This window comes from Schistocerca cancellata, chromosome 8 (genome assembly GCF_023864275.1).
Source record: "Schistocerca cancellata isolate TAMUIC-IGC-003103 chromosome 8, iqSchCanc2.1, whole genome shotgun sequence".
Lineage (NCBI taxonomy): Eukaryota > Metazoa > Arthropoda > Insecta > Orthoptera > Acrididae > Schistocerca > Schistocerca cancellata.
In genome coordinates this window covers 411,227,528-411,253,495 of record NC_064633.1, presented here as the reverse complement: position 1 = coordinate 411,253,495, position 25,968 = coordinate 411,227,528, and the positions used below count along the sequence as shown (strand labels likewise).

Genomic DNA, 25,968 nt, shown 5'->3' with positions numbered 1-25,968 from the left:
GGTGGGGAAGAGTTGTGGAAACCGCGATTAAAATGTTGGTTCTACTATGTCTGTTATTGATGGTTATTACCCAATGTGTTATGTCTATTATTCTACAGGTATTGTGTAATTTTTCTTTCAAGAAGTGCATAGTGTACAAACTGCCAGCGACTGCCACAACTTTCTTCTTCTTGTCGTCCATACTTTCTAATATATAAACTACTTTCGAAATGCCAAAATGTACTAGAATACATAGAAAGCCTATAAAACACCGCACTGTACAACATAGTTGTGGTGAGACAGTCGCAATTCCTGAAATCCATCGCCCATGGCCTCTGGCCTGCCGAGGAACACAACAGTCCTGGGTCCATGGGTAAACCATGAAAATCCACTGCATTATGCCTCAGAGAGAGACAGGGCCCGCACATTAGTGGGAAACTATGGGCTTCAGATCGGCAGGCCTGATCCGTTCGAGATACTCGCATAAATGGCCTGTGGTTTTGGCCTGTCATGGAAGTCCACTCATGTGACCAGTTATTGACATGTCACAGACACCATGTTGATGAAATGAGACTGCGATGATCACCCATGCGACAGATAACTTGTGCAAATACTCTTGAGAATCAATACTAATGACGATAGGTAACAACTCACCAGCACACACACATTCACACAATCACAACTTGTACACACATGACCATTGTCTTCGGCCACTGCATCAACAAGCTCTGAGAATCACATCCAAACAAACCACTCCTCACGCCACCCTGCCTCTCATCGGCAGCTGTTAGGCTAGCAGCAAGTAGTGGTGGCAGCACTGACTGCAGGCTGAGGGGAATGGTGGGAAGGGGAGAAGCAGTAAGAATGAGAGATTCGGGAAGCAGCACACATACTCCACTGCGCCCAGCCAGCAACAAAGCATGACATCTCAGTAAACAAACAATTTCATGCTACTGAGCCAAAAACGATATTTTTCCAGTTTTTTCCCACAAATTTCCCTGATACATTTGAAATTCCCTGATTTCCAGAACTTGTGGCAACCCTGTACTATGAGTCACATGTAGTTAAACAGAAATATTTGATCATATGTGAGCTTATCTGTTTTTGCAGATGTAATGACATAGTATCAGAAACAAAATGAACCACCAAAGAAATCAGAATCAGGAAGCAAAATGTTGACATCTTAAAAACAATATTAAGCAAGGAAACAAGAAATGAAACTCTACATGAGCCATGCCCCAAATTGATAGGTCTTGTCACATTCTCAACAGTACTCATCTTTGGCCAAAGAGCATAACTGGTGGCCTGATGGCCATGCCAGCAGCGGCCTTGCTCTCTCGAACTTCGGTGGTGGAACTGTGAAGTTGGTCGAAGAGCAGAGCCAGAAATGGGGTCGCAATTTCATTTGGTACTGGTTCACGTGGCCTCATTCTGGTTCATAGTCGCAATCCTTCCTGGTGCAGATGCAGCGTGCTGGCCACGGTGACTTGGACTGATCAGAGTGGAACGAGGAGTAAGCCCCCTGCCATTTATCAACATAACAGTGCTCATGTGGACAGCAGATAGTAGAGAGGGAATCCTCAACGGGGGAGGGGGAAGCGGCTCTCACATTGACATCAACTTCAATTTTCTAACAGCCTACCAGATTTTATTCTGGGTGAGTACATTCTGCAACTTTCCCAGTCAATAACAATGTTGTGCTGCACAGTGTAGCCTTAGTGTAAGAAAGTTTGCTGTGCAACCAATTCTTTCAATCTCTTTAGAGGTGTTAACCAATGATACTGTGTATTCTGCTCCACATGTTACTGGCTGGTGTACATCTGATTTTATGGAGCCGGACAAGCATGTTTTAGATAGTTAAATTGCATGCAGTGCAACTCAGCCTCCCTTGGTATTTCTGGTTTCCGTAATTATGTTTTTAACAACTGTTCTGTTTTGTATTTTGTGATTCATAAAACAATTCTGCAACACAAACCCAGCTTGTGCTTTGTTTGAATGCCTGATCAGTGCAATTTGTAAGAGAAATTTATGGATTAATTCTGCTTGCTTCTGATGTGCTGACGGGAGCTGCTTTTGCTTGGTGCAGTAACTGAGTGGAGCAAGCCCTAACTGTTGTTTATACAGTGAAGTGGAACTGCTTGCACTGGATGTTGGCATTTACCTCACTTGCTGAAGAACTTAATTTTTATTAAGCTATTAACTCAGATGTTGCTTGAACATCTGTTCACTCATTAAACTCAAAAACTTGGGGGGGGGGGGGACAACATTCTGCTATACCAACAAAATCTACAGGAATCAGACACTTCTCTTGATTTATACAGCTCAACCACAGCTGACGATATCAAAACATATACAGCTATAACTACACAATTGGAATCTGACATTTCCCTTGACCTATATTGGTCAACTGCAACTACTGATACAAAATAACTAAAAATACAATGAAAAATAAAACGAAAACCACACCACCTCAAAAATCCAAAAGGGTCATGCCACATCAAAGAGACCAATATTAAAAGGAGTCTCCACATGACCATCTCCAAATCTATTGAAATTTGGTGTGAAGGTTCTATATGGTCTTTCATGCTTACCGGTATACACCATATTTGAGTGTAATATCTTCAGTTGTTGAATTTTTTAAGGTCTTTTAAAGAGGGGCTACTCAAATATGCATCATTTACGAAGGTGCAAATGTGCCAAGTTTGCTACGCTTTTTTTTACAAGTTCTAGCACACATTTGGTCATTTGCTTTAACACACATTGACAGCTTTTTACGCTGAACCACACCATGGCAAAAATTGGAGATTTAGCCACACTTAAATATAGGTACAAGGCTCTAAAGTGGCTAAAAAATTCATCAAGTTATTTTCAGAGCAAAGGTTTGACTGCTACTTTTCATGAACAAATCACACCAAAACTTCAGAGGGTTAATCCTACCTATGACGTCTGTGTGTGGATCAAATTTAATTAATACAATTTGGAGTTGTAAATAAAAAAAAAGTGAAATTGTAGTGCCTTAATAGTATAAGATTTGCCTGAAGTTTAGGGAATGTAACTGTGCTAATAGGTGTTTTACATTATTTTACAGTATAGAATGTAAATATAATAAAACCTCAGCAAATGCTCATAAGGTCATAAAATCTAGATGATCATGGTGGAATGTTATGTTGTTCAGAATGTTTTAACCCTACAATGCATGGTGGTACATATACGCATTGTCACACTCAGTTTCCATAGACACTATAAAGCAGCAGTATTTTTTAAGGCTCTATCCTCGCAGCAGTGATTGCATTATTGGCAATTTTCACTGTGTCAGTCTGCTGTGAGGTGTAATCTTTGGTGTTGACACTAAGTGTCTGAATTATCAATAATCATTGTTGTAGCTGAAGATAAGCACTAAAATAATATATTTTGATGGCCTAATTTGGATATTTTATATACAAACAAGACTGAAACTTCAATGCTTCAAACCTGGATATTCATAAACTTTAAAAATTGCTTGTTATGGGTTAATAAACTATTGTATAAAATGAACTAAGAGACCCCTTCACCCAGCTACTTTGGTGGACCATGGAGCTGACTCTCACAAGTCATCACCATTCTATTATGACAAAAGTCAACTGCAATCAGTTATGGAAATGTTACCAATGGTCAAGGAGCTTTTATGATGTAGGCCTTGATTTTACTGATGATGCCAAAATTTGTCCATACCATAATGCCTGGTTGATGACAAAATCTCAGTTCCTGTAGAAGACTTGCTGCAACTCATTTTGTAATAGAAAAACACAAAACCAAGCAGTGACCATTAAAATGTCTGACAGGTAGCATTACTAAGGTAATTGCTACAGTTGCTCGTGTGAGCCAAATAGATACTGCTCGAATACAAAAGGAAGAGTGCCAAAAATTTAACTGAAGAACTTAAGCTTCAGGCTTCAAAAAATTATAGCAAAGTTCAAATTTTGACCTTGGCAACAAATAGCTGGACTATTGAAAAAAAGAAAAAGCTAAAGATTTTGCTGTCTAAGAAACTAAAGATAGAAGATGGGATTTTAGCAACACATGCAAACCAAAAATGGAAAAAGCTAAAACAAAATGTTCTCACTTTTTTTTGAGATGATGAGTTTTCTTGTTTATGCCCAGGCTAAAAGGATTGTGTTGCAGTAAAAATAAATGGGAAAAGGATTCACAAGCAGAAACATCTGCTCCTTCCAAACCTGAAAGAAATGTTCATTGCAATATGGAAATCAACTGAAGTTCTCACTACAGTTGGTGCTTATGGATCACATTCAATGTGTATGTGCAATTCATCAAAATGTAAAATTCTAGTTTTGAGAAAAAAAAACTGTACACAGTTTGGAATAAAAAGATTGTATGCTGCAATGTTGTGAGGAATGTCCAGGAAAAATACAAGTAGAGGCTTTTAAAGACTATGAACCTTAAGAAACAATGTAATACTGACAATAGGTGCATACTGACAGACACACATTGGAGACATGTCAGAGATGTTTAAGATTTCATGGAGACACTAATTTTGAAAACTACCGGTTTAGGAAGCCATCACTTTGTGACAAAACCCTAAATTTTACACCTTAAGCAGCTAAAAAGAAAACTTGCAGAAAATGAATTAATTATATTGACATATTTTGCTGAGAATTAATCATTTGTTGTTGAAGGGAGCTCATACCAGTCAGAAACCAAAGCTATGTAATGTGGACATTGCTGTTTAATCTGTTTTTGAGTGATATAGATATTGAAGAGAAAGATAAGAACATATTGTATGCGGATGAAATGACAGTAATGAACAGTGATCAAAATGTGGAACAACTCAAAAGAAGAATACATATTTTTGCAAACATCACAGCACAATGGCTCATGGATTATAAACCCAATAGAGACTATGCATAAGCATTCAGAAATAAAGGGAAGTCTGTGTGCTGGATGATACAAAGCCAGAATAAGTAAAATTCACAGTGGATAATGTGCTGAAATGGAACAGCATATTAATTCTTTGTGCAAAGTTCACTGTGGACTTTTTAAACTGTACTTGCAGTGTGGAGTGACAGTGTGGGGAAACTAAAATATTCAAATAGTGCATTCACATTACAGAAGGAAGTAATTAGGATCATTTTAAGAATGTAGTTGGGCTATGTATTGTCACACTTTCCACTTATAAAACGAAACCTATTCCAACTAATTGCTATACAATCAAAGTTTCCCCCATGCATTGATTTCACAGCTCTGGCAAGTGTGACTGCAAAATGTGTATTAGGGAGCCGAGGGATGAAATTTTCAGTTACATCTGCTGGTGAATCAGATAGCTGGTAAACATACCAAGTTTAGCTGATTTCCAAACAATCTTGCAACAACTTCTATTTTCGTCAGTATATTTGGTACACTAATGTGCGTTTGAACCAGTGCCCTTTGTTTCAAAGGTTGTTAGTACATAATCTTTTGAAACTTCTGTTCTGTATTTTAACTCGCAACCTGCCCGTGGTCTATTCTGTTATAACTACTATTAAAGGACGTTTGTTTCTGTTTGAATAAAATCTTTTTTATTTTCCTACAAAGTCGTGACAAACTTTAAGAATATTCTGTAGATTATGGAGAGAGTAATCAGTAATGACACATACTTTTCGACTTAAACATTTAGTGACAGCCCATATGATCAGAAATATTAACAAATGTTATCTACGCAAACTCTGTACCAAGTAGTGTAGGAAACTTTGGAAACACACTTCAAGGTGCTTTCAGTCAAATTTTCCTTCTCAGCTGCTGTGGTACTCAACATTAATTAATCTAAGACTCTAGTTTTCCCCTTTCAGAGTGATTAATATCCATATAGCTTACACCAATGAAACAAAAAATATGGAAATTTACAAAAACGAGCAATAAAACATTTCTACACTGCAGAGAGAAAATATCTGTCGTGAAAAATCAGGAATAGATTTCAGAATCCATACATACCTAACTGCTTACATGACAGCTCGGAACACTGCTCACCCAGATGCGGAAATTCCATCACTAAGGTGATACACGCCACAAACAAATATCGAACAGCAGCACACCCAACATCCAAGTACGTGCACTCTAAGGGGGGAACGCTGTATTTATAAAATCCTTCTCAAGCGTCTGACACAATGTATGAATCATCACTGCAATACTACAGTCATGTTACACCAACTTGCCTGTAAGCATTAAACATCAACAACTTTCTGCTGCCAAGGAACATAGTTGTGCAGTAACAACAAATCACGTCCGTCAAAGATAGGAAATTCCGCAGGCAATCGAAAATATCGATTTCCACTGACATCACGGAAGGGAATGCCAAAATAACCAGCCTCGTTTTCACAGGCAATGAAAACATTTATTTCTTGTAGAAGTCATTTGGGGTGTCAAAAAGTTACTAAGAACGTTTAGGAAAGTGAAAGAAGCAAATGAATGGCTAAAATTGCTTTTAAATTCAACCCTGTTGACGAAAGAATATCATATCAAATTTACCCCCAAATTATTTAAATGCTACTATTAAATGTATTTTTCTCCAACAAGTCACACAGAGAGATGAAGCTAAGGTCACTCAAAAACAAATATTCAAATGGGGTCATTGATGTGCCAGTTTATGTATTTAAAAAGCCCTCTTATTATGTAACAAAACCACCAATGTAAACAATAAACATTCCTCCGCATCTGGGACCGATGATGTGGCGCAGTGGTCAAAACATTGGATTCGCACCTGGGAGGGCAATGGGTCAAATTAACATCCGACCTTCCAGATTTAGATCAGAGATTAGATTAGATTCGGTTTTCGTTCCATAGAACTGTGGGAAATACGGTAACGGAGATCAGCAAAATAGTGATGCCCCATAGAGATATGATTTACACACTATTTATCGCTAAGTACAATATACATAACTCGTGTATTCGTTACAAGTGTAGAGAGCAAACTAACAAACTAACTCTTACTACTTCCCAGGACAGCAATCTTCCTTTTCTCCAGTCAGAGATGTTACGCCGCCACAGAGCCCCACGTCCCTCCCCCCCTTTTCCGTAGTGTGGAGCACGTGAGAAGAGGCTGAGGCGAGACATCATCTGTAAGAAGTAATGTAGGCGCCCGAGTGACGGTGGATGCGATGGAAAACATGTAGCCAGCCAGGGGCACAGGGCACACCCAAAGCACGACGCTGGGGGTGCAACTAATGGATTACAGTTCGCAGCGTTAGCAGATATGGATGGTCTCGGCAGCATCTTTTATTCTTGCTGACTCGGTGCCATTATTTGCAGAGTGAGGCATGTTGGTCGCGTTACTGTGCTTGGTTGCATCCATAAGAGGTGCTGTGGGGCCTGCAGCAGTGTAAGCTGTGGCAGTGATGATGAGTGTATTGTCTGCTGAAAAATGGGAGGTGAGTCCTGCCATGTCAACTTCTGATGGGACAGAAGTGGTGTGCATGAAACTGTGTATGACAGTGCTTGGACCCGACCAGTTGTTTGTGTGGTTAGCGGTAATCACAAGTCATGAGGTCGGTATCAAGTAATGTGACAGATACGTCTTCAGGCGGAAAATCATGGAGATTCACACGTACTTGGAAATTGACTGACAGGTGCATGGGATGCGGTGAGGCAGGGAGTGCCTATTGTGACTGGTCCGCTAAAGTCCACACCAGTTTAAGCTGGTTCACAACACTGTTGTTTGCTTTCCAGTAATTTCAATATCAAAAGTATTGTATAGCATTTCAGTGCTCAGTATGGTTCTTGCTATGTTGTAGGGCAAGTTTCATTACGTGTAATTGTAGCATCACATGAGAACATGTGGTCAGGTCGTTTTGAATAAACATTAATTGTGTCGAATAATAGGAAAGTGGGACATGGATATTTTGTGTATGTGTGCACACATGAGCAACTAAGTCTGATAAGTCCGGGAGTGTGGGGAGCGCATTTCATGCGCTACAAATTCAGCAAGTAGGGGCTTGCCATATAGCATTTCAGCGAGTGAAGCATCAAGGTCATCTTTATGTGTCATTTGAATGCCCAAAAGAACCCATTGACGGGTCTCAACCCACGATTCTAAGTGGCACATGAGAGCAGCTTTCATCATTCAGTGCTATCATTCCACGAAGCCATTGGACTGAGGATGCTAGGTGGCTATGTGGAAGCGGAGGCGTCTGCTTAGGTGGCATAAGTCAATGAATTGTTGATATTGGAAGTGGCGACCTTCGTCCAACATTAAGGAGGCCAGGTGGCTGAATCTGGCAATCCAACTGTTGGTGAAAGTTCCCACTACTGTCTCTGCTGATATGTCAGAAATGTGCTTGGCCTCCACCCATCATGTCACACGATCTATCATTGACAGAATGTAAAGGTAACGATGTGATCTGGGGAGTGGCCCTGCAATGTCAATGTGGACGTGCTAGAAGTGCCACTTTGGAATGAGTAATTTACCAAAAGGAGGGTGTGGGGTGGGGTGGTGCATGGCTGCCAGTCTTTGCCTGCTTGCACAGAGTGCAAGTCCTGGCCCATGCACAACAATCCTTTTTAACGTTAGGTCAATTAAAATGTTCTGTGATGAGGCATACAGTAGGGTGCAAGGTTGTGGAGAAGGTCAAAAATTGTCCTGTAACACGTCACTGGAATGATTGATAAGACCCTTTCATTTGAAACTTCACACCAAACTTGTTTGGTCGCATTGGGTAGTGGTTTGTTAAACAAGCTGTGGAGATTGGCGTTTGTAACTTGTGCATCTGCGATCCTATCGAAGTCCAACTGGGTGGAGGTAGCTACAATATGGGAAAGATAGTCTACAACAATTGTGTAGTGGTCCCTTATTGTCAGAGGGCCCGAGCAACCGACAAGCAAGATGGGTTGCTGACCCCTTTTCAGGAGTGGGGAGAGAAACATCGCCAGCGGACAGAAACAATAACAGACTTTCCAAATAAACAAGGAATTACTTCACCAGATAACATGTGACAGTGTTCCACCAATCGGAACTCATACGACTCATGTAGCACGCCATCGACCTGGCTTTATAAGCACATCTAGACCATCAGACGGGCAGGGTTTACCAACGCTAGGAACAGCTCCGGCCAGTACTTATGCCAGCCCTAGCATTTTATTCACTCACCGTAGCATTGTAGTAGCACGTTGTATATTGTAGTGTAGATTTTGGTCAGTATTTTCGTCCATTGTCTCGCTTCCTTACCTGGTTTGCCACCACAAGAGTTATGAGTTTTTCTGTTAGTTCTTGCGTTTAACATATAGTGTATGGCAAGAAGGCGTTTTTCTTAAATTGTAATAAAGTGTGCTCAAATTGACTGTTAGTTCTCTCCTGCCGACTGCAGTACACTACAGGAATATTATTGGCACCTTTGACGTATTGCACATTGGTAGCAAACTCTGTGGCAGAATCTCCTGGGTGCAGAATCCAGCAATGTACTGCAGAATACATCTGCCAATGCACAACAGTCTGTACATATGGTAACAGGTCTCGCCTCAACATAATCTTGGAAGTGACAAAGTGCTTCATATAAGGCTAGTAGTTCACAAGTAAATGTGGAACATTTGTTCCGGGCATCAGTAAGTTTATGCGGGATAAACCTGAGTGGTTGAGTGGTCCCACAGATCTGTTGCTGTAAAGTAGCCCTGACTACATGATCACTAGCACTGGACACCATAATTAGATGTGCATCAAGCGATGGTTTGCAAGGATTGTGGCATTTACAAACATTATTTTATTTTGTCAAAGGCCATTTGCGTTTGCAATGTCCAATTGATGTGCTGCTTACCTCATGTATTCTTGCTGCACAATGCTTGTGTGGGTGGTAATTTCCTATAGAAATTATGACTCCTAAAAACCTATGTAGCTCCTGGTAGTTATTAGGAGGTAGGAGGAGGTGTATCTAGTCAGTTTTCTTAGTTGTAGGAAGCACCCCAGACACGACTATGTGGTGTCTAAAAAGGTCACATGCGTATATAAAACATTCTCCGTATTCTTGCCGCGTCAGTTCTGCATAAAATCTCGAGCTTTGGACGATTACCTCCATTGTCATCGTCAGGAGCTCACTGTTTCAATGCTGTTCTTTTTTCTTTATTGAATTTGGTGGGCTGGCAGCAGCTTAGTATGCCGCTCTTCAGCCTACAGACTTTGTTTTAAAAAGGTGAAGATAATACATAATAAAAAACAGGCGATAAATCGAAGACTTAAAGGGTAACATGGCGAAAAAATCGGGGAACTTAAAACAGAACAAAGAGATGATGATGCTAATAAAAATACATATGAAGCAGACAGGTAAAATAATATACTGACAATTAAAAAAACATGGCGACAGTCTGGTTTCTGTTCGCAAAGGGCATAAAATTCACACCCAGCGACAGCATGGTTTCAGTTTGCAACACGGGAAAAGATGAAACAACACTGAACATTCACTGGAACACTGCTATAAAATATGACATACCACAGCCGAGAGCATGTGGGGGGGAAACTAGACAGATGAGGGGAAGATAAAAAAGGGGGGAAGGTGAGGAAAAGCGAAGGGGGAAGCGGGGAAAGGAGCCAATGGAGGATGAGGACCCATAAGAAGGGTGGGGGGTGCTGGACAGATGCGACAGAAAGTGGGGAAGGCAGAGGACGGGAATACAAAGGGGCTCGGGGGGGGGGGGGAGAAGGGAGGTAGTGAGAGGTTAGGCGGGGAGAAACACAGTATGGAAGGGGGCGAAGAGGGAGCCCAGGGAAAGGATGGAGGAAAGGAGGGGGGTGAGGATCAGAGTTAATAGGAGGGATAAATGGAGGGAGAGAGGGCATCATCCGGGAGGGGGAGTTGATAGAAGCCACCTTGGGAAAGGAGATGAAGGGTGTAAAGATGGAGAGTAGGGGGGACACAATAGGGAAGACGTGGCAGGGGGTGGGGATGGGAGAGGAGAGGAGCAACCAGGGGGTGAGGGGAATCAAGGCGGCGGGAAGTGTAGAGTATGCGGATATGTTCGAGGAATAGGAGCAGATGGGGGAAAGGAATGAGGTCATAGAGGATCCCCATGGGGGACGGGAGGTGTATACGGAAGGCGCGGCGGATTGCATGACGCTCAAGGATCTGGAGGGACTTATAGAATTTGGGGGGGGGGGGGCAGATATCCAGGTGTGACTGGCATAATAGAGGGTGGGACAGATTAAGGATTTGTAGGTGTGGAGGATGGTAGAGGGGTGTAACCCCTATGTCCGGCCAGAGAGGAGTTTGAGGAGTCGGAGGCAGTTGTGGGCTTTGGATTGAATGGAGCAGAGATGAGTGATCCAGGTGAGGTGTTCAATGCTGCTGTGGTAGCCTTTTTTATAGCCTGTGGACGGCTTCTGATTGGTCGGCTTATAATTGGTCAGCGATTACGTACTGCTGTCACAGACGGTGTCACTGTGTGCGCTGGTGGCACCACCGCTTCCATTGAAACGTAAATCTTGGAAGGAACGTCTCTGCTGCCTCTCTGCATCAAGCGCTCGTTTCCATGCACAGCTGAGATGGTATCCGCTATCACAGTTAGTGTTCTCTTGGTTCATTCTTATTTCAACAGCCTCCTTAATAACAGAATGCCAGTACGTGGAGGCATGGGACAGAATTTTAGTTTTATGTTATGTTTGTTCGTGAGGCTGTGCTCCGCAATTGCCGATTTCTCCAGTTCTCTATTTTTAATGTGGCGTCGGAAACGGTACGAATCGTCTGACCTATGTAATTGCTTCCACACTCACAGGGTATATTATAAACTCGAGGGACCCTGAGGCCAAGATTGTCCTTAACAGGGCGCATCATCTCCTTAATTTTCTTAGGAGGACGAAAATCGGTCCTTTACCTCGTCTACGCAGGACTCTTCCTATTTCTTTGGAAATCGCGCCACAAAATGGAAGAACCGCAGTCGGTGTTTCATCCTGTGAGTGTACAGCATTTTCACGTTTCCTTTTTTTGGAGAACGCTGCCTTTATATCTCGTGCACCATTGCCATTCTTTCGGAACACGTACTTCAGATGGTTAACCTCTGACCTTAAGTGGTCCTCGTCAGAAACTGTTTTTGCTGTGTATACCAACGTGTTCAAAACGGGTCTCTTCTGAGCAGGATGATGGAAACTCTGTGCATCAGGTATAAATCGGTATGTATCGGCTTATGGTATACAGAGTGGCCAAGACGCCCGTCCACCTGTCGTTGTACTAAAACGTCTAAGAAGGCAGTCTCCCTTCCTTTCTCCATCTCAACAGTGAATTGTATGTTAGAATGTATGCTGTTCATGTGTTCTATGAATTCTTGGAAAGCTTGTGCGCCGTGTGGCCAGATCATAAATGTATCGTCAACGTAACGATAAAATTAGGATGGACGGAGGGGAGCCGAATTTAATGCACGTTCCTCAAAACTCTCCATAAAAACGTTAGCCAAGAATGGAGACAACGGAAATCCATCACCATACCGTCCGTCATTTCATAAAATTTGTTACCATACAAGAAGTAGGTGGTCGTCATCACGTGCCGGAACAACTTTATAGTTTCAGGAGGAAAATGCTGGCGGAACTTTAACCGCGATAGCGGATACCATCTCAGCTGTGAATGGAAACGAGCGCTTGATGCAGAGAAGCAGCAGAGACCTTCCTTACAAGGTTTACGTTTCAACGGACGCAGTGGCGCCACCAGCGCACCAGCGCACACAGTGACACCGTCTGTGACAGTAGTACGTAATCGCCGACCAATCATAAGCCGACCAATCAGAAGCCGTCCACGGGCTATAAAAAGGCTACCACAGCAGAATTGAAGACATTCAGCTCCTGACGATGACGATGGAGGTAATCGCCGAAAGCTCGAGATTTTATCCAGAACTGACGTGGCAAGAATACCGAGAATGTTTTATATATAAGTGCCGTCGCGAAATACTTCGTTCCCGTAAGGTCACATGGGGTTGCCGAAGCTGGCACTTGTCACCGTGCACCATGATCCCGTGGGAGGCCAGTTAATCAAGGATAATATGCAGGTTGTTGACATTGTCTTGTTCGTTTCGCAAAAAATTATATAATTAGATAGGCCTAACAAAAAGGCAAACTGAACAGTACGCTATCAATGAATCTTTGCCATGTCTGTGCTGCATTTTGTAGTCTGTACAGCATGTAGAGGAACTCAAAGAGATTTGATGCTGTGCTTATTGCAGCTTTTGATACACCTTTATGTACCATCGGAATTTGCAGGTATGCTGTTTTTCAGTCAATGACACTGAAAAAATTTTCCCCAGCCAAGACGTGGGAAAAATCGTGCAAGTTCAGAATGGGCTAGCTGTCAATGATTGTCTGAGCATTGAGGTAATGGTAGTCGCCGTGTAGGCGCCAAGTACCATTCTTTTTAGGAACTAGTTTTATAGAGTAGGCCCAAGCACTGTCTCACGGCCTGACTATCCCAGCTCACAAAAGTATGCCCACTGCAGCTTTAGGCGATTTATGTTTGTGGGGCGCTAGACAACAGCGGTGGCGATGGACAAGGAGACTTGGTGTGGTGGTAATGTGGTGGACTGACCCAACCCCCACAGTACAGATTGTATGTGGTCTAATGAGGGAGCGTGGAGAAAATCCAGGAGGTGGGTCACGACACGATTCGCCATTGCTATTAACGTCACACGACGTTATACCGTGAGTGCATTCAAGTGAGGCTTGTGACATTTCACCAACCTGAGAAGTGTCCTTAGTAGTGGCGCTATGGTAGTGATCATTGTCAAGGTGAATAAGGTCGTTGGGATGCTGTTGAGCTGCATGTGGCGATGTGGTAGTATCCACGATTCATCTCCATAGTTTTTCAGTGTTGAGGCGCATGACCTTATAGTAATAATGAGTACTTGGTTGCCTTTAAGCGTAGCTAGTTTAAAAATGCCTCACTCTATAGCTTAAGGCCAATTGGTGTGTCAAGTAGCGGCAGCGTGACCAAGAGAGTTACTGTCCAGCAGGTAGTGTATCACTGACCACACCACGGATTGCCTGCTGGACGTCCAGTCATAATAGGATGGCGTGATTTAAATCCAGCAGTAGTTGATAGTGCTGCAGGAAATCAGCTCTGAGGACTGGTTCAACTCTCTCTGCCACTAGGCACGTCCGAGGTATTTGTGTATCTGTTCCGAGGTCTAGCACGATTCCAGCAATTGCAATTACAGTGTCATTGGCTGTGTGCAGTTGCAGCAGCAATAGCAGGTGGTAGAGTGCTCACATAAACCCCAGTATCAATGAGGAAATACATGTGCAGGCACCTGTCATGGATGAATAGTCAGGAACTGTCTGTCCATTTAAACACTGTGTCGGTGCTGTTTTGTTGTGGTATGCAGAGGTGTCTTGCTAGTGAAAAGTTGCCCGGTGCGCCTGTGTCAGATCGCAGTTCTAGTCTAGGTAAGCATAGATAGGGTTGTCTGCAGCACTGTGCGTCCTGCTCTAATATGGTGTGAAACCAGCAGTAGCATTGCTGTGTGTTGGGGTGAAAGTAAGCAATCCAATGGGTCGACACAACTTTTGTTGATACAGAGTGGTAGTGACCATGTGGAAGGGAAAACAACCTCGGCTATTGCGGTAAGCAATTGCTGTCCACCAGAGCCGTGAAAGGTGCTTGGGGTGTTAGAAGCAGGGGCATGGCCCAGTTCGGGTTGGTCCAGCCATCGTTGGACAGTCTGAGGCTGCGCAGGATGTTGGGGCACCTTGACTGGGATCATCCAGAATTAGTTTCCATGCAGGCCTACTGGGCGTCAACTGCAGCGTAGTGCTGTTGATTGTTGGTTAGAGTGGGGTGTTGTGATAATGCCTGCATTCTATTAGAAAGTCAAAGTTTAAACTCCAGAGGTGGCTCCTCATGCACTATCATTGCTGTCTGGATGTTCACTGGTAGTTTTAGGAGCCAAAGTCTCCAAGGCATGCAATCAGGCAGTAGCGCTGGGTCAATTAGAAATCGCAGCAGCACCAGAGCGAAGACTGCATGCTGTTGCCAAAATTAGTGTCGCTGATGATGAGGTGTAGCTGCTGTTAGGCGTGTGTGTTAGTCACTGTAGCAGTGGTGTCTTGGCAGATTCGTATTTGTGAGAAGTCAGAATGTCCAAAAGCGAGTAGCTGATTTCTGCACTGTGTGCAAGGTGGTTAAGATGAGTGATGAGCTTCTCATTGTCCCCAATGATGCCACTGGCTGACAAAAAACACTTGCTGAGGGCAAACCACATTGTGGGAGAATTTACGAGGAACAAAGTTTTGCACAGTGGTGGACAGTATGATAGTTGTCAGTGGGTTGATTGTAAGGCACCATCATGAGATGCATATGGCACTACTTGGGAGGTGCGGGATGTTGGTGCTTGAGATGGGCAGGAAATGCTCTCAATGTAGGAAATCACGTGATAAGGCAATTCATGTCACAGCATGAATGGCGTCGGCATCACACAACGATGTGCATAGAACTTGGATGTCTGTTTGAAGAACAGCTGTGCATGTGAGTGCAGTTCTGGGGCTGACATGGTGCGTATGACTTTCCCAATATCAGATACCTGAGACAGATGTAAGAGTGCACATGAGCTCGTGACACCATAAAGAAGGAAGTCATGGTCCATTTATCATCCAGTGGCACAGCCGGTGTCTCATGGAGATTGTGCAGACGTGCAGCCAATCGCAACGCCGCTGACATGGATGTGATGTCACCTGAACAGGGAGGGAGCAGTACCTGGCCATGCTAAGGCGAGGTCGTGAAAAAGACATCCTCGTAGCCCATAGTTGGTTTTGGTGCTGTGTGTAATTGATGCACATATGAAGCACGGTGCTGGACCAGAAACCAGTTGGTTGTGATCCCCAGTGTGGCTGGGATATGAGTGACATAGTCAGTCTAGTAAATCCGATTTCCCAGATACTGAAAAATGATTTAAATCCTGATCTTGTTGTCTTTTGGTAAATGGATAATAAAACAGAATGATGGAGTAATATGGTACAGGGAGGCACCCAGAGAGTTTAGGACATTAATGGTGGGGTGGGGGGCATTGTTTATTGTGATTCCCTGCAGCACTTTTGTCTGAAGTACCTGGAATAAATTCACTCATTGTCAAATCTGGAATGTTTATCGTGAAGTCACTCAGTAAATTCAACACTCGTTGCGGCACAGTTCACTGCTTGACATCAGTGGCAATACAAGGTTGGTCTGAAGATGTGGCAAACAATGAAGGCATTGTCGCTATGGCATTCAGTAGAGCAGTATCATCCAAGTCTTTGCAGATATCTAGCAATCTTGCACATGGAATTTTTGTGGGATTCATAAGCAGTTGTTGAGAGATGTTGTCGACATTGCCGAAGAAAAAGTGAAGTGGTACTGTTCGTAACGGCAACATTCATGATGGCTTAACCAGTGCAACAGATTTTCGACTTAACAGCAAAATTGCGGTGTGACACGAAAATTAAGGGTCACCACTGAGGGAAATGGGACACTGGAGGTGTGACAGCTGAATAGTGACACAACATAAAGATATGATTTCCATTCTATTTATTGCTAACAATGGAACTTCCCCATTGCATCCCCCTCAGATTTAGTTATAAGTTGGCACAGTGGATATGCCTTGAAAAACGGAACACAGATCAATCGAGAAAACAGGAAGAAGTTGTGTGGAACTATGAAAAAAGTAAGCAAAATATACAAACTGAGTAGTCCATGTGCAACATAAGCAACATCAAGGATAGTGTGACCTCAGGAGCACTGTGGTCCCGTGGTTAGCGTGAGCAGCTGTGGGACGAGAGGTCCCTCGCTCGAGTGAAAAGTTTAATTTTTTATTTTCATATAATTATTATCTGTCCGTCCGATGCGAGGTAACTGCGCCGTAGTATGGGGACGCTACACCTAAACAAACATCGAAACACACGACGTCAGTCGACTACAGCGCACGGAAGAGAGAGTATTCTTGCTAACGAGGCTCCCTGGCTGGCAGTTGACTGTTCGCTACTTTGGAAGAGAGTGCATTAAATAAGTGAGATGTATTCCGTGGGCAATATGAATCCAGCAAATATAGCTCGCGACTTCAATAACAAGGTCAATGAATATTTTCCGACCTGTAACGAATCGGAAAGTTCCTTGAGGGATCGAACGATTGTCGAACATTTGTATGATTGTTTCCTACATTTGTTGATAAACAGTACGTGTGGTGATGACGATACCTTCCTGATTGCTGCGGGGCTGTATGTACCAGATGATGAGATTGTTGACGATCCGTACGAAGAACAAGAAGAGGAAATACTGCGACTTCAATCTGATGGTGTTTCTTTGGGTTACATGAAGGAAATGCTCCAATACAGGTTACTGTCCAAAGCAATTAAAAGACGCAAATATAGATTATGGAGTGAAGTAACAAATAATTTTAAGAAATTTAAAGGGATGGAGGAAAAAAGCACAATTAAATATTGCAAAGACGTCGTGGAACGAGGTGGAACCCGAAGACAGAAGTTCAGTGAACTAGAAAACCATGTATACCGACAATTTATTAAAGCCAGAAATGAATGAAGTGCAGTGCATGGTACAGACCTACAGATTTGGTGATAGCATTACGCTAAACAAATCGGCCTGGACTTCAAGGCTTCATCTCATTGGCTTGTCACGTTCAAAAGAAGAGTGTTCCAAGACGTTTGTTACAGAAACTAACGTCAGATTCCAACAGTATGAAGACGCATATATTATCAACATAGATCAGTCCGGTATTAACTATGAAATGAAATCGACCAGCACGTTATCGTTAGTTGGAGAAGGCGACACGGAATATACTGCAGACCAGCTGCATGCCACTTCGCCGGCCTGAGTGGCCGAGCGGTTCTAGGCGCTACAGTCTGGAACCGTGCGACGGCTACAGTTGCAGGTTCGAATCCTGCCTCGGGCATGGATGTGTGTGATGTCCTTAGGTTAGTTAGGTTTAAGTAGTTCTAAGTTCTAGGAGACTGATGACCTCAGAAGTTAAGTCCCATAGTGCTCAGAGCCATTTGAACCATGCCACTTCACATAGTTATACCATACAATATGCTCTGAACAAAGCAGGATTTCTTTTACCTACATTTTATTTATGATTGCAAGAAAACAATGGTGTATTTGGACCGCAAATTCAGCAACAGATGAATAGGGTACTTGCGCAAACGCCGAATGTCATTGTGAATTGCAGCGCGTCAGGAAAAATGGAGAAAACACTAGTGAAAGACTTTAATAAACGTGTGATTGCTCTTTACGCGGACAAAGATTTTACCTTACTCCTGGACAGTTATACAGGACAGAAGGATCAGGCATTGTACAATTTTAGTGTGGGAGTAGACGTGATTACCATTCCTCCAGGTTGTACACCTCTTGTGCAACCGTTAGATGTGTTTGGCTTCCGGCAAGTGAAATACTTTGTGAAAAGATTCTATGATTTTGCGAAGCTGCACAGGTACACAGAGCAGTATTTTTTACGTGATCGTGTGTCACTTATGGAAGCCCAAGCACTCACACATAATCAACTTCGCTCTCCAAAATTCCAGGACATGTTCGGATTTGCTTGGGCATATGCAGGATTTGACGGTCTACACACGGAAAAATTTGAAAACGTTAAAAACATATGTTTTGATAGAGCACAGGGAAAACTGTGCGACTGTGAAACTGTTGCATTCATTTGTTGCAGTTTATGTGACAAACTCTTATGTTTTCGTCACTTTTTTGGGAATGATTATCACATCCACAAGAAAACCTAAATCGGGCAAGGTAGAAGAATCTTTTTACCCATTCGCCAAGTGTACAAGCTAGGTAGGTCGACAACATATTCCTGTCATGTGACGCACATGCCGTCACCAGTGTCGTATAGAATATATCAGACGTGTTTTCCTGTAGAGGAATCGGATGACCTATGACCTTGCGATCAAATGTTTTCGGTTCCCATTGGAGAGGCATGTCCTTTCGTCCACTAATCGCACGGTTTTGCGGTGCGGTCGCTAAACACAGACACTAAACTTATTACAGTAAACAGAGACGTCAATGAACGAACGGACAGATCATAAATAAAGAAAGTAAACTTTTCACTCGAGGGAAGACTTGAACCAAGGACCTCTCGTTCCGCAGCTGCTCACGCTAACCACGGGACCTTAATGTATCTATGTTGCACATGGACTACTCAGTTTGTATATTTTGCTTTTTTTTCTCATAGTTCCACACAATTTCTTCCTGTTTTCTCGATTGATCTGTGTTCAGTTTTTCAAGGCCTATCCACTGTGCCAACTTATAACTAAATCTAAGGGAGGTGGGATGGGGAAGTTCCCTTGTAAGTGCAATATATATAACTCAAGTAATTATTACCAGTGTACAGAATGTACTAACCCTCACTGCCTCCTGGGGCAGCAATGTTCCTTTTCTCCAGTCAGAGATGTTATGTCACCCAGACCCAAAAATGAGATGATTCTAATGGATGTGGAAGAAGCCAGAAAGTATAACACAAAAATCATAAACCATTTTAATATAACACTCACTTCCCTGATCATCTGTCAGGAGATTGTCAAAATGTATGAATACATTACAGTAAACTGGAACTGCTAGGTTTTCCACATTTCTCTAAATTGTTCCAGGCAAATGAAAGAATGGTTCCTTTGAAAGGACACCATTCTTGCAACAACCTGAGATGTGCTCTGTGTAATGGCCTCAATGTTGATGTGACATTAACCTCAAATGTCCCAAGCATGGTCTCACAGGCTGCTAAAGTTTATTGTTACTCCGTTGCTAATACAAAATGGTGGGCTAGGAGATTACAGCATTGTCTAGTTGTTCTTTCCCGAAGCTGCCATGGTTTCCTTCATCAGTAGTCACTTGAATGTTATTTTTCATTTCTATGCACACTCATACCAGGCTGTTCACCTGAGATTTATTTCGTCTGGACCTATACTATTACTGCTTCTTTCTTGATAGAGGTCTCTGAGACCGCACGTGGGAGTTTGTGTTATGGATTCACTAGCCAGGTCTTCGTCTCCTGTTCACAGTTAACAGACCCCGACTTTGAAGCTACTGTTTTAAAATGGCTTGAGGACATTTTAGGAAGTGATGTTGGATCAGGTAGTGACAATGAAATTGAAAGTGAACATAATACAGTATAGGAACAGCGCGAAAGTGAAGACAAATTCATTTTGCCATCTGCGAATTTCTTGAATGAAACAAGTTATCAAAGTGATGAATACAGACGTGTGGAGACTGTATCTTTAGCCAGAGTTCTGCTAGAAATGCATTAGGTCGAAACAAATATCACTGCTCATTGAAGCCTCTTCCAACGATGGCCAATGACATCATTTTTTCACTTGTTGGACATAAGTGGGGTGAATGCATTTGTTGTTCATAGTTCCTATAAGGACAACACTCAAGTCAACAGCTTTAATTTTGAAGACACTTATAAACTAGCTGGGACAGCACAGAAGAAAAGCAAGTCAACCACATACCCCATGAACTTCTTGCATGCTTCACCGTGCTTTGGATGTAACAGAACCAAGAGTAGAAGTCATTGTAGAACGACTGGAAAAACGCAGAACATGCTCCACACGTGACAAAAAAAAGAGAAAGACAGCTTATATTTGCCATTATAGTGAGAAGCCAATCTAACCTGAATTCTCTACAAAAATTTCAGCAAGTGCAAAGTAAACCTCTGAGAAGGAAACAAATTACTAGTGTAATTTTCATTTCTTGAATGTTTTGTGGGAGTTTTTAAAGTTTTTATTATTACATGTGTAATAAACTATAAAAATATAGCAAAAAGTAAAATTTATAGTGCAAGATATTTCAGTTTTCTAAGCATTAACATTATCATGTAATATTATGCTCATTTAATGTAGTTCTCTGTTTAAATGCATTTTTCATAAAATCTGAACTTTTCCACTGAAACAGGTAAACGCAATTTTTGTGTTTACTTAAATATAGTGGTCACTCAGACCACATCCAGGACAGTGTCTGACCAAAAAATGATCTGGGGAGGTAAAGGTTAACCCTAACCATTGTTCCTTCTGTTCCTCAAATGGAATTTTCCCCAGTACCATAAAGACAGGACAAGTATCTCCTTTATCTAAAAAGGGACAATGAAAGTGTAAACAACTAACTCAGTGTTTTCTCCAAAATAATTGCGTGGGTTTTGTATATAGGCGTCAAACTATATTACAAACATTTCATTAGCATCAAAGTAGCATGTATTTAGAAAATGTAAGTCTGATTCAACAATGATGTACGTGTATTTAGCTGCTCCCTTTGAAGCACTGGAACAGAGAGCATTCTACTTGAATTTTTTGGATGTGTGAAACATATTTGACGCAATTAATAGTGATATTTTTATTCACAGATTAACCTAAAATGTGTCAGACAGATCCCAAATAAGTGGATATGGACATACCTCTAAGAGAAGTAGCAAATGGTGGTATTAAGGCACGATGACATCATCAAAGAAAATACTATTATATTCTGTTCATGAAGAGATAAATGAGGGCTCCCTAATTCTGGATTGGCAGAAGCTGATAGGAGCCAATCTCAGTGATCTAATTACCATTTATTACCACAGGTATGTTGTTCGTAACACTTAATGAAATATAGAGTGAGAAATTTTCAACAAGTACATATTCACTTAATTTCGTATGGCAGTGCATTGTTTAGGGATTCCAATTTGCTGTTTCACTGTCAAAGAACTCATTTAAGCTGTACAGCGGTTTTTGGCATAGATTGTGCAACATCTTTCCTTGAAATTTCACCAAGTACAAGGATTGCATTTTAATATTTAGATGGTTGAACATTTTAGTAGCTACTGTTGCAAAACTGTCCCACATCACAGATATTTGACAGCCTGAGCTGTCTAAGTCTTCCTTACTATGCATGTTACAATTGTGTACATCACTCCTGTTTGTGAATGTTTCATGATTTTCTTAGACAAACATGAGACAGGTGAGGACATATTGACTGAAATTTGACATCACTCCTAGACGTGTGAAGATGAGTTTGCAGTGGTCCAGTTTCCTGCATGATGTTAGGATCCTTGTTGCTATTTTTGTAGTAGCAGAATTTTCTTGCAGTCTGTAGAGTGACACCATAGTAACAGGCCATAGCTAACATGGGTGTAGAACAGCAAGTGATATACCATCAGCAGATACTGATTAGTTGTCACATGGTTGAGTTTCCTCAGTATGTATGTGACTCGTTACAGTTTGTCACACACATGTGCAGTTTGTTCTTGCCAAGTGAGTTTACTATCCACCATGAATGAGCTTAAATCATTTACAAATACTAAGAACAAGATGGGTCCCATTACTGATCCCTGTGGCACACCATATTCCAACTTCCATTCACATGATAACACTCCTTGAACTGATACAATCTGCATTCTGTTTTCCAAATAATAGTTGAGGGTAGCCAAAACTGTGCTTCCAGCTCCATATTTATGGAGATAGCATATGTAGCCATTGCAAAGGGATTGTAGTGCCATGTTGTGTTGCAGATTAATACATTACTTAATAAGTGATGTAATGATTCATGGCCCATCACTGGCAGCACCAGAAACTCCTTGCACTCTTCAGGGAGGGAAAGGGACAGCCGGCCCGGGTGGTCGAGCGGTTCTAGGCGCTACAGTCTGAAACTGCGCGACCGCTACGGTCGCAGGTTCGAATCCTGCCTCGGGCATGGATGTATGTGAAGTCCTTAGGTTAGTTAGGTTTCAGTAGTTCTCAGTTCTAGGGGACTGATGACCTTAGAATTTAAGTCCCATAGTGCTCAGAGCCATTTGAAAGGGACAGTGGACCTAGAAAAATAATTAATAACATCACTGAATCTTGCAAGCAGGAGAGCAAAAATATAAATGGTAGCTCTATTCTCTCACACATAGGAGCAAGCTTCAACTCTGTGGGAAGAATCCAGTATTTATGCAAAAATAATCTGGGAAATCACCAGAAAATCCTTCATAAACCGTAAATTTCAATCCACAGCAATAATGGAAACTCCAGGATGGAACAAAAGGTAAAACACGGAAAAGACAACCATTTACCTATAGCAGACTGATGTGTGGCTTGTAGACACACAAAACAGAAAGCAGTGTTTAATAGCTTTCAAACACAAATACGCACTATTGCAGCTGTGGCAACATTGATAATTGATTAGCGGTTACTGAGAGAAGTTGCCAGAGCTGATTCATGTGGGGAGGGTGTAAGGAAGGATGCACAAGTCAAGGAGGGGATAGCAGGCCAATGTGAAGCAGGAGTGCGAAAGACAGGTGACTCAGCAGCTGCACAACAAAACAAACGGAGTTCTGAGGGGATATTTTTTCCTTATTTACTACTATCAAGTCTTTGTCATTCATAAGCCATTAGTGTATAGACTGCATCAAACATTGCAAAACTAATATATTGCGATAGAAATAACGTCACATTACAAAAATTTTGAACAGATTAAGTCTTTTACTATAGATGCATGTGCTATTGACATTTTACTCCTCTGATAGATTTCCTAGTTTTGAAGAAAGTGCAGTAAATCTATTCACTTTCTTCATGGTCAAAAATTCCCTGGACAGAGTACAAAGGCTTTAAACTAAGCCTCTTAAATTTTTTCCTTGGATCTTTCCAGTTGCAGGACATGCACTTCCATGGGTAGTGATCTGAACATTTCTCAGGACTATTGTTGGAAAACTTTCTCTTGTTTTGAACACCTGACTGGATGGTACTTTTATGTGTGTTGTGATCACATATCTCATGCTCTTGCTGAATAAATATAGATTTTCCTTAATATAAAGGAGGAACAAAAATACATAATAACTGGAAATAGTCATTATTTCCAATCTTGTGAATAATGGCCTGTGTTGCCCCCGACTCCTAATCAGTGTTACGATTCTTATTGCCTATTTTGGGAGTAATAGTACTTTCTTGCATCCTGTAGAGTGATCCCATAGTAATAGGCAATAACTGATATGGCTGTGAAACAATGAACAATAATCTATTAGCAGATACTGATCAGTTGTGTCATGTTACAATTTTCTCTGGAGGTAAATTACTCATGACAGTTTGTCACACACATATGCAGTGAATTTGCTGTCCAGAATTTTCACAGCCGCAACACAGTTTAGTTATCATTTGTCACTGAGGTTACATACCAATTTTAGCTTTTCTTCTTCTTTTATTTTCACTTATTTATAGCAAATCATCCCTTTGTCACATCAAACAAAGCATTTGTCTCTTGTTGAGCCTTGCTGGCATTGATGCCTTTCAGGTACAAAGATGAGTCATCTGCAAACTGCAAGAATTTTCCATGAGAACTTAAACCATTTGCAAAAACTGGGACACAGGAGGAGGGCCATTACTAATCTCTGCGGCACAGAGTATTCCAGCTTTCATTCACATGATTGTGTTCCTTGGATTGATACAATCTGCCTTCTGTTTTCTAGATAAGATATGAGGGTTGTCAGAACAGTACCCCCAACTCCATACAGACTGAGGTTATTTAGCATAACCCTATGAGGAATGCAGTCAAATGGCTTACTAAGGTCATAAGGTGTCAGTGCTAAAGATTTTTTTCTTTGTGATTTATCCCAGTAACCAGTGCTGCTGCTGCTGTTGTTGTAGATATGTCTTTGTTGAAGCCATGTTATGCATCTGGAAAAAGTTCATTAATTTCAATGTAATTAGAGATTTGGTGTTTCTTTCCAGTCTCAGTGATTTTAGTAAAGACTGTATAATCTCCCTCCTCCTTCCTACTTTCATCTATTGTCCACATTAAACAATATTCAGCCCAAGTAATTAACAACCAAAGTCTAAGATTTGAGAGGAGCAAAGATTGCAATAACCTTTTAGTTTACTTAGCTTGTCATGTTGAGTTGGTTCTTATTGTCTAGGATCTAATTCTTGTAGCTGAAAATATCACACCAGGTCCTCATGGTTGGTTTGAAGTAAATAAATCTGAAGATTGTTGTTGCACCATTTTTAAGTAAATATATTTGCTCACATTTTAGTATATCATACGGTATTTTGATTTTTCACATTAACAAAGCCAAAATAACATTGTTCGCACAAAAATACATCTGAACACATCAGAAGCATGCTTATAACTCTCACACTCTGTGGAAATAACAATATTCTAAAGGATTTAGAATTTTTATCAACAAATGAGTTTGTGTTAGTTTCTGTTACATTATTAATTTCGATTATTATTTCATAAATGAATCCAGAAATAAACATAATAAACAGTAAGAGATCGCGTGATTAATAATAGAAATTTTAATTGTGCCAATAATTTGTAACTTCAAATGTTTCTAAAAAATAATTTTAACTGTGTATTCTGAACTAGTATTTATCTATTATAACATGAAGATTAAAATATTTTATAAACTAATTCCTTTTCATAGATTTTAGCTTGAAATATAGCATACTGTGTATAAAATTATATGAAAGTTTTTAGAAAAGCAACTGAGATAATAATTGACTTGTCCAAAATTCGAAAAATAATACTGGTATCGACAACTACTGTTGAGGAAAAGTAATGCTAGAAGAGGACGTCACATTACAATGGAATTATTGAAATTGGTGTGAAGCTTGTTGCCTTGTCTGTGTCACATTTTTTATAAAGTGGCACTGTCCCCGCACTCGGGAAATATACCAACAGGGAGACATAATTTCATAGTTAATGGTTCAGCAATTTCATAAATAATTTTTTGGGGACATCAGTAGACATTCTATATACATTCTGATAATGAAAAGGCATATAAGATCTTACAATCTTTCTTTTTTCTACTGCTTATGATGGTCCACCTACTGTCATTTCTGACAGTAGCTGTAGGGTCTAGATTATAAGTCTGGGTTTGCACTTACAGTGATTTCCGCATCGTCAATAAAACAATTGTTAAAGTCATCTGGACTACACAAGTTTGAGGGAGATATGACAAGATGGCGGCGAATATGGGTGTGGGCGATTTTGACGCTAAAATGAATTATAAGCGATGCAGCTAAAAAGATAGCGTGTGTGAATTGCAAAAGTGAAATCGCTAAATATAATG

At 41.3% G+C, this 25,968-nt stretch overlaps 1 protein-coding gene across 1 annotated transcript in view; it reads right to left on the bottom strand.

The window, feature by feature from the left end:
- Window positions 1–6,180, bottom strand: part of LOC126094584 (AN1-type zinc finger protein 2A) — a 64,510-nt gene extending 58,330 nt beyond the window's left edge. The window contains exon 1 of the mRNA XM_049909049.1: window positions 5,944–6,180. Coding sequence (XP_049765006.1) covers window positions 5,944–5,998 — 55 coding nt within the window. The 5' untranslated portion in view covers window positions 5,999–6,180. The remainder of the gene's footprint in view (window positions 1–5,943) is intronic.
- Between the last annotated feature and the right edge of the window lie 19,788 nt (window positions 6,181–25,968).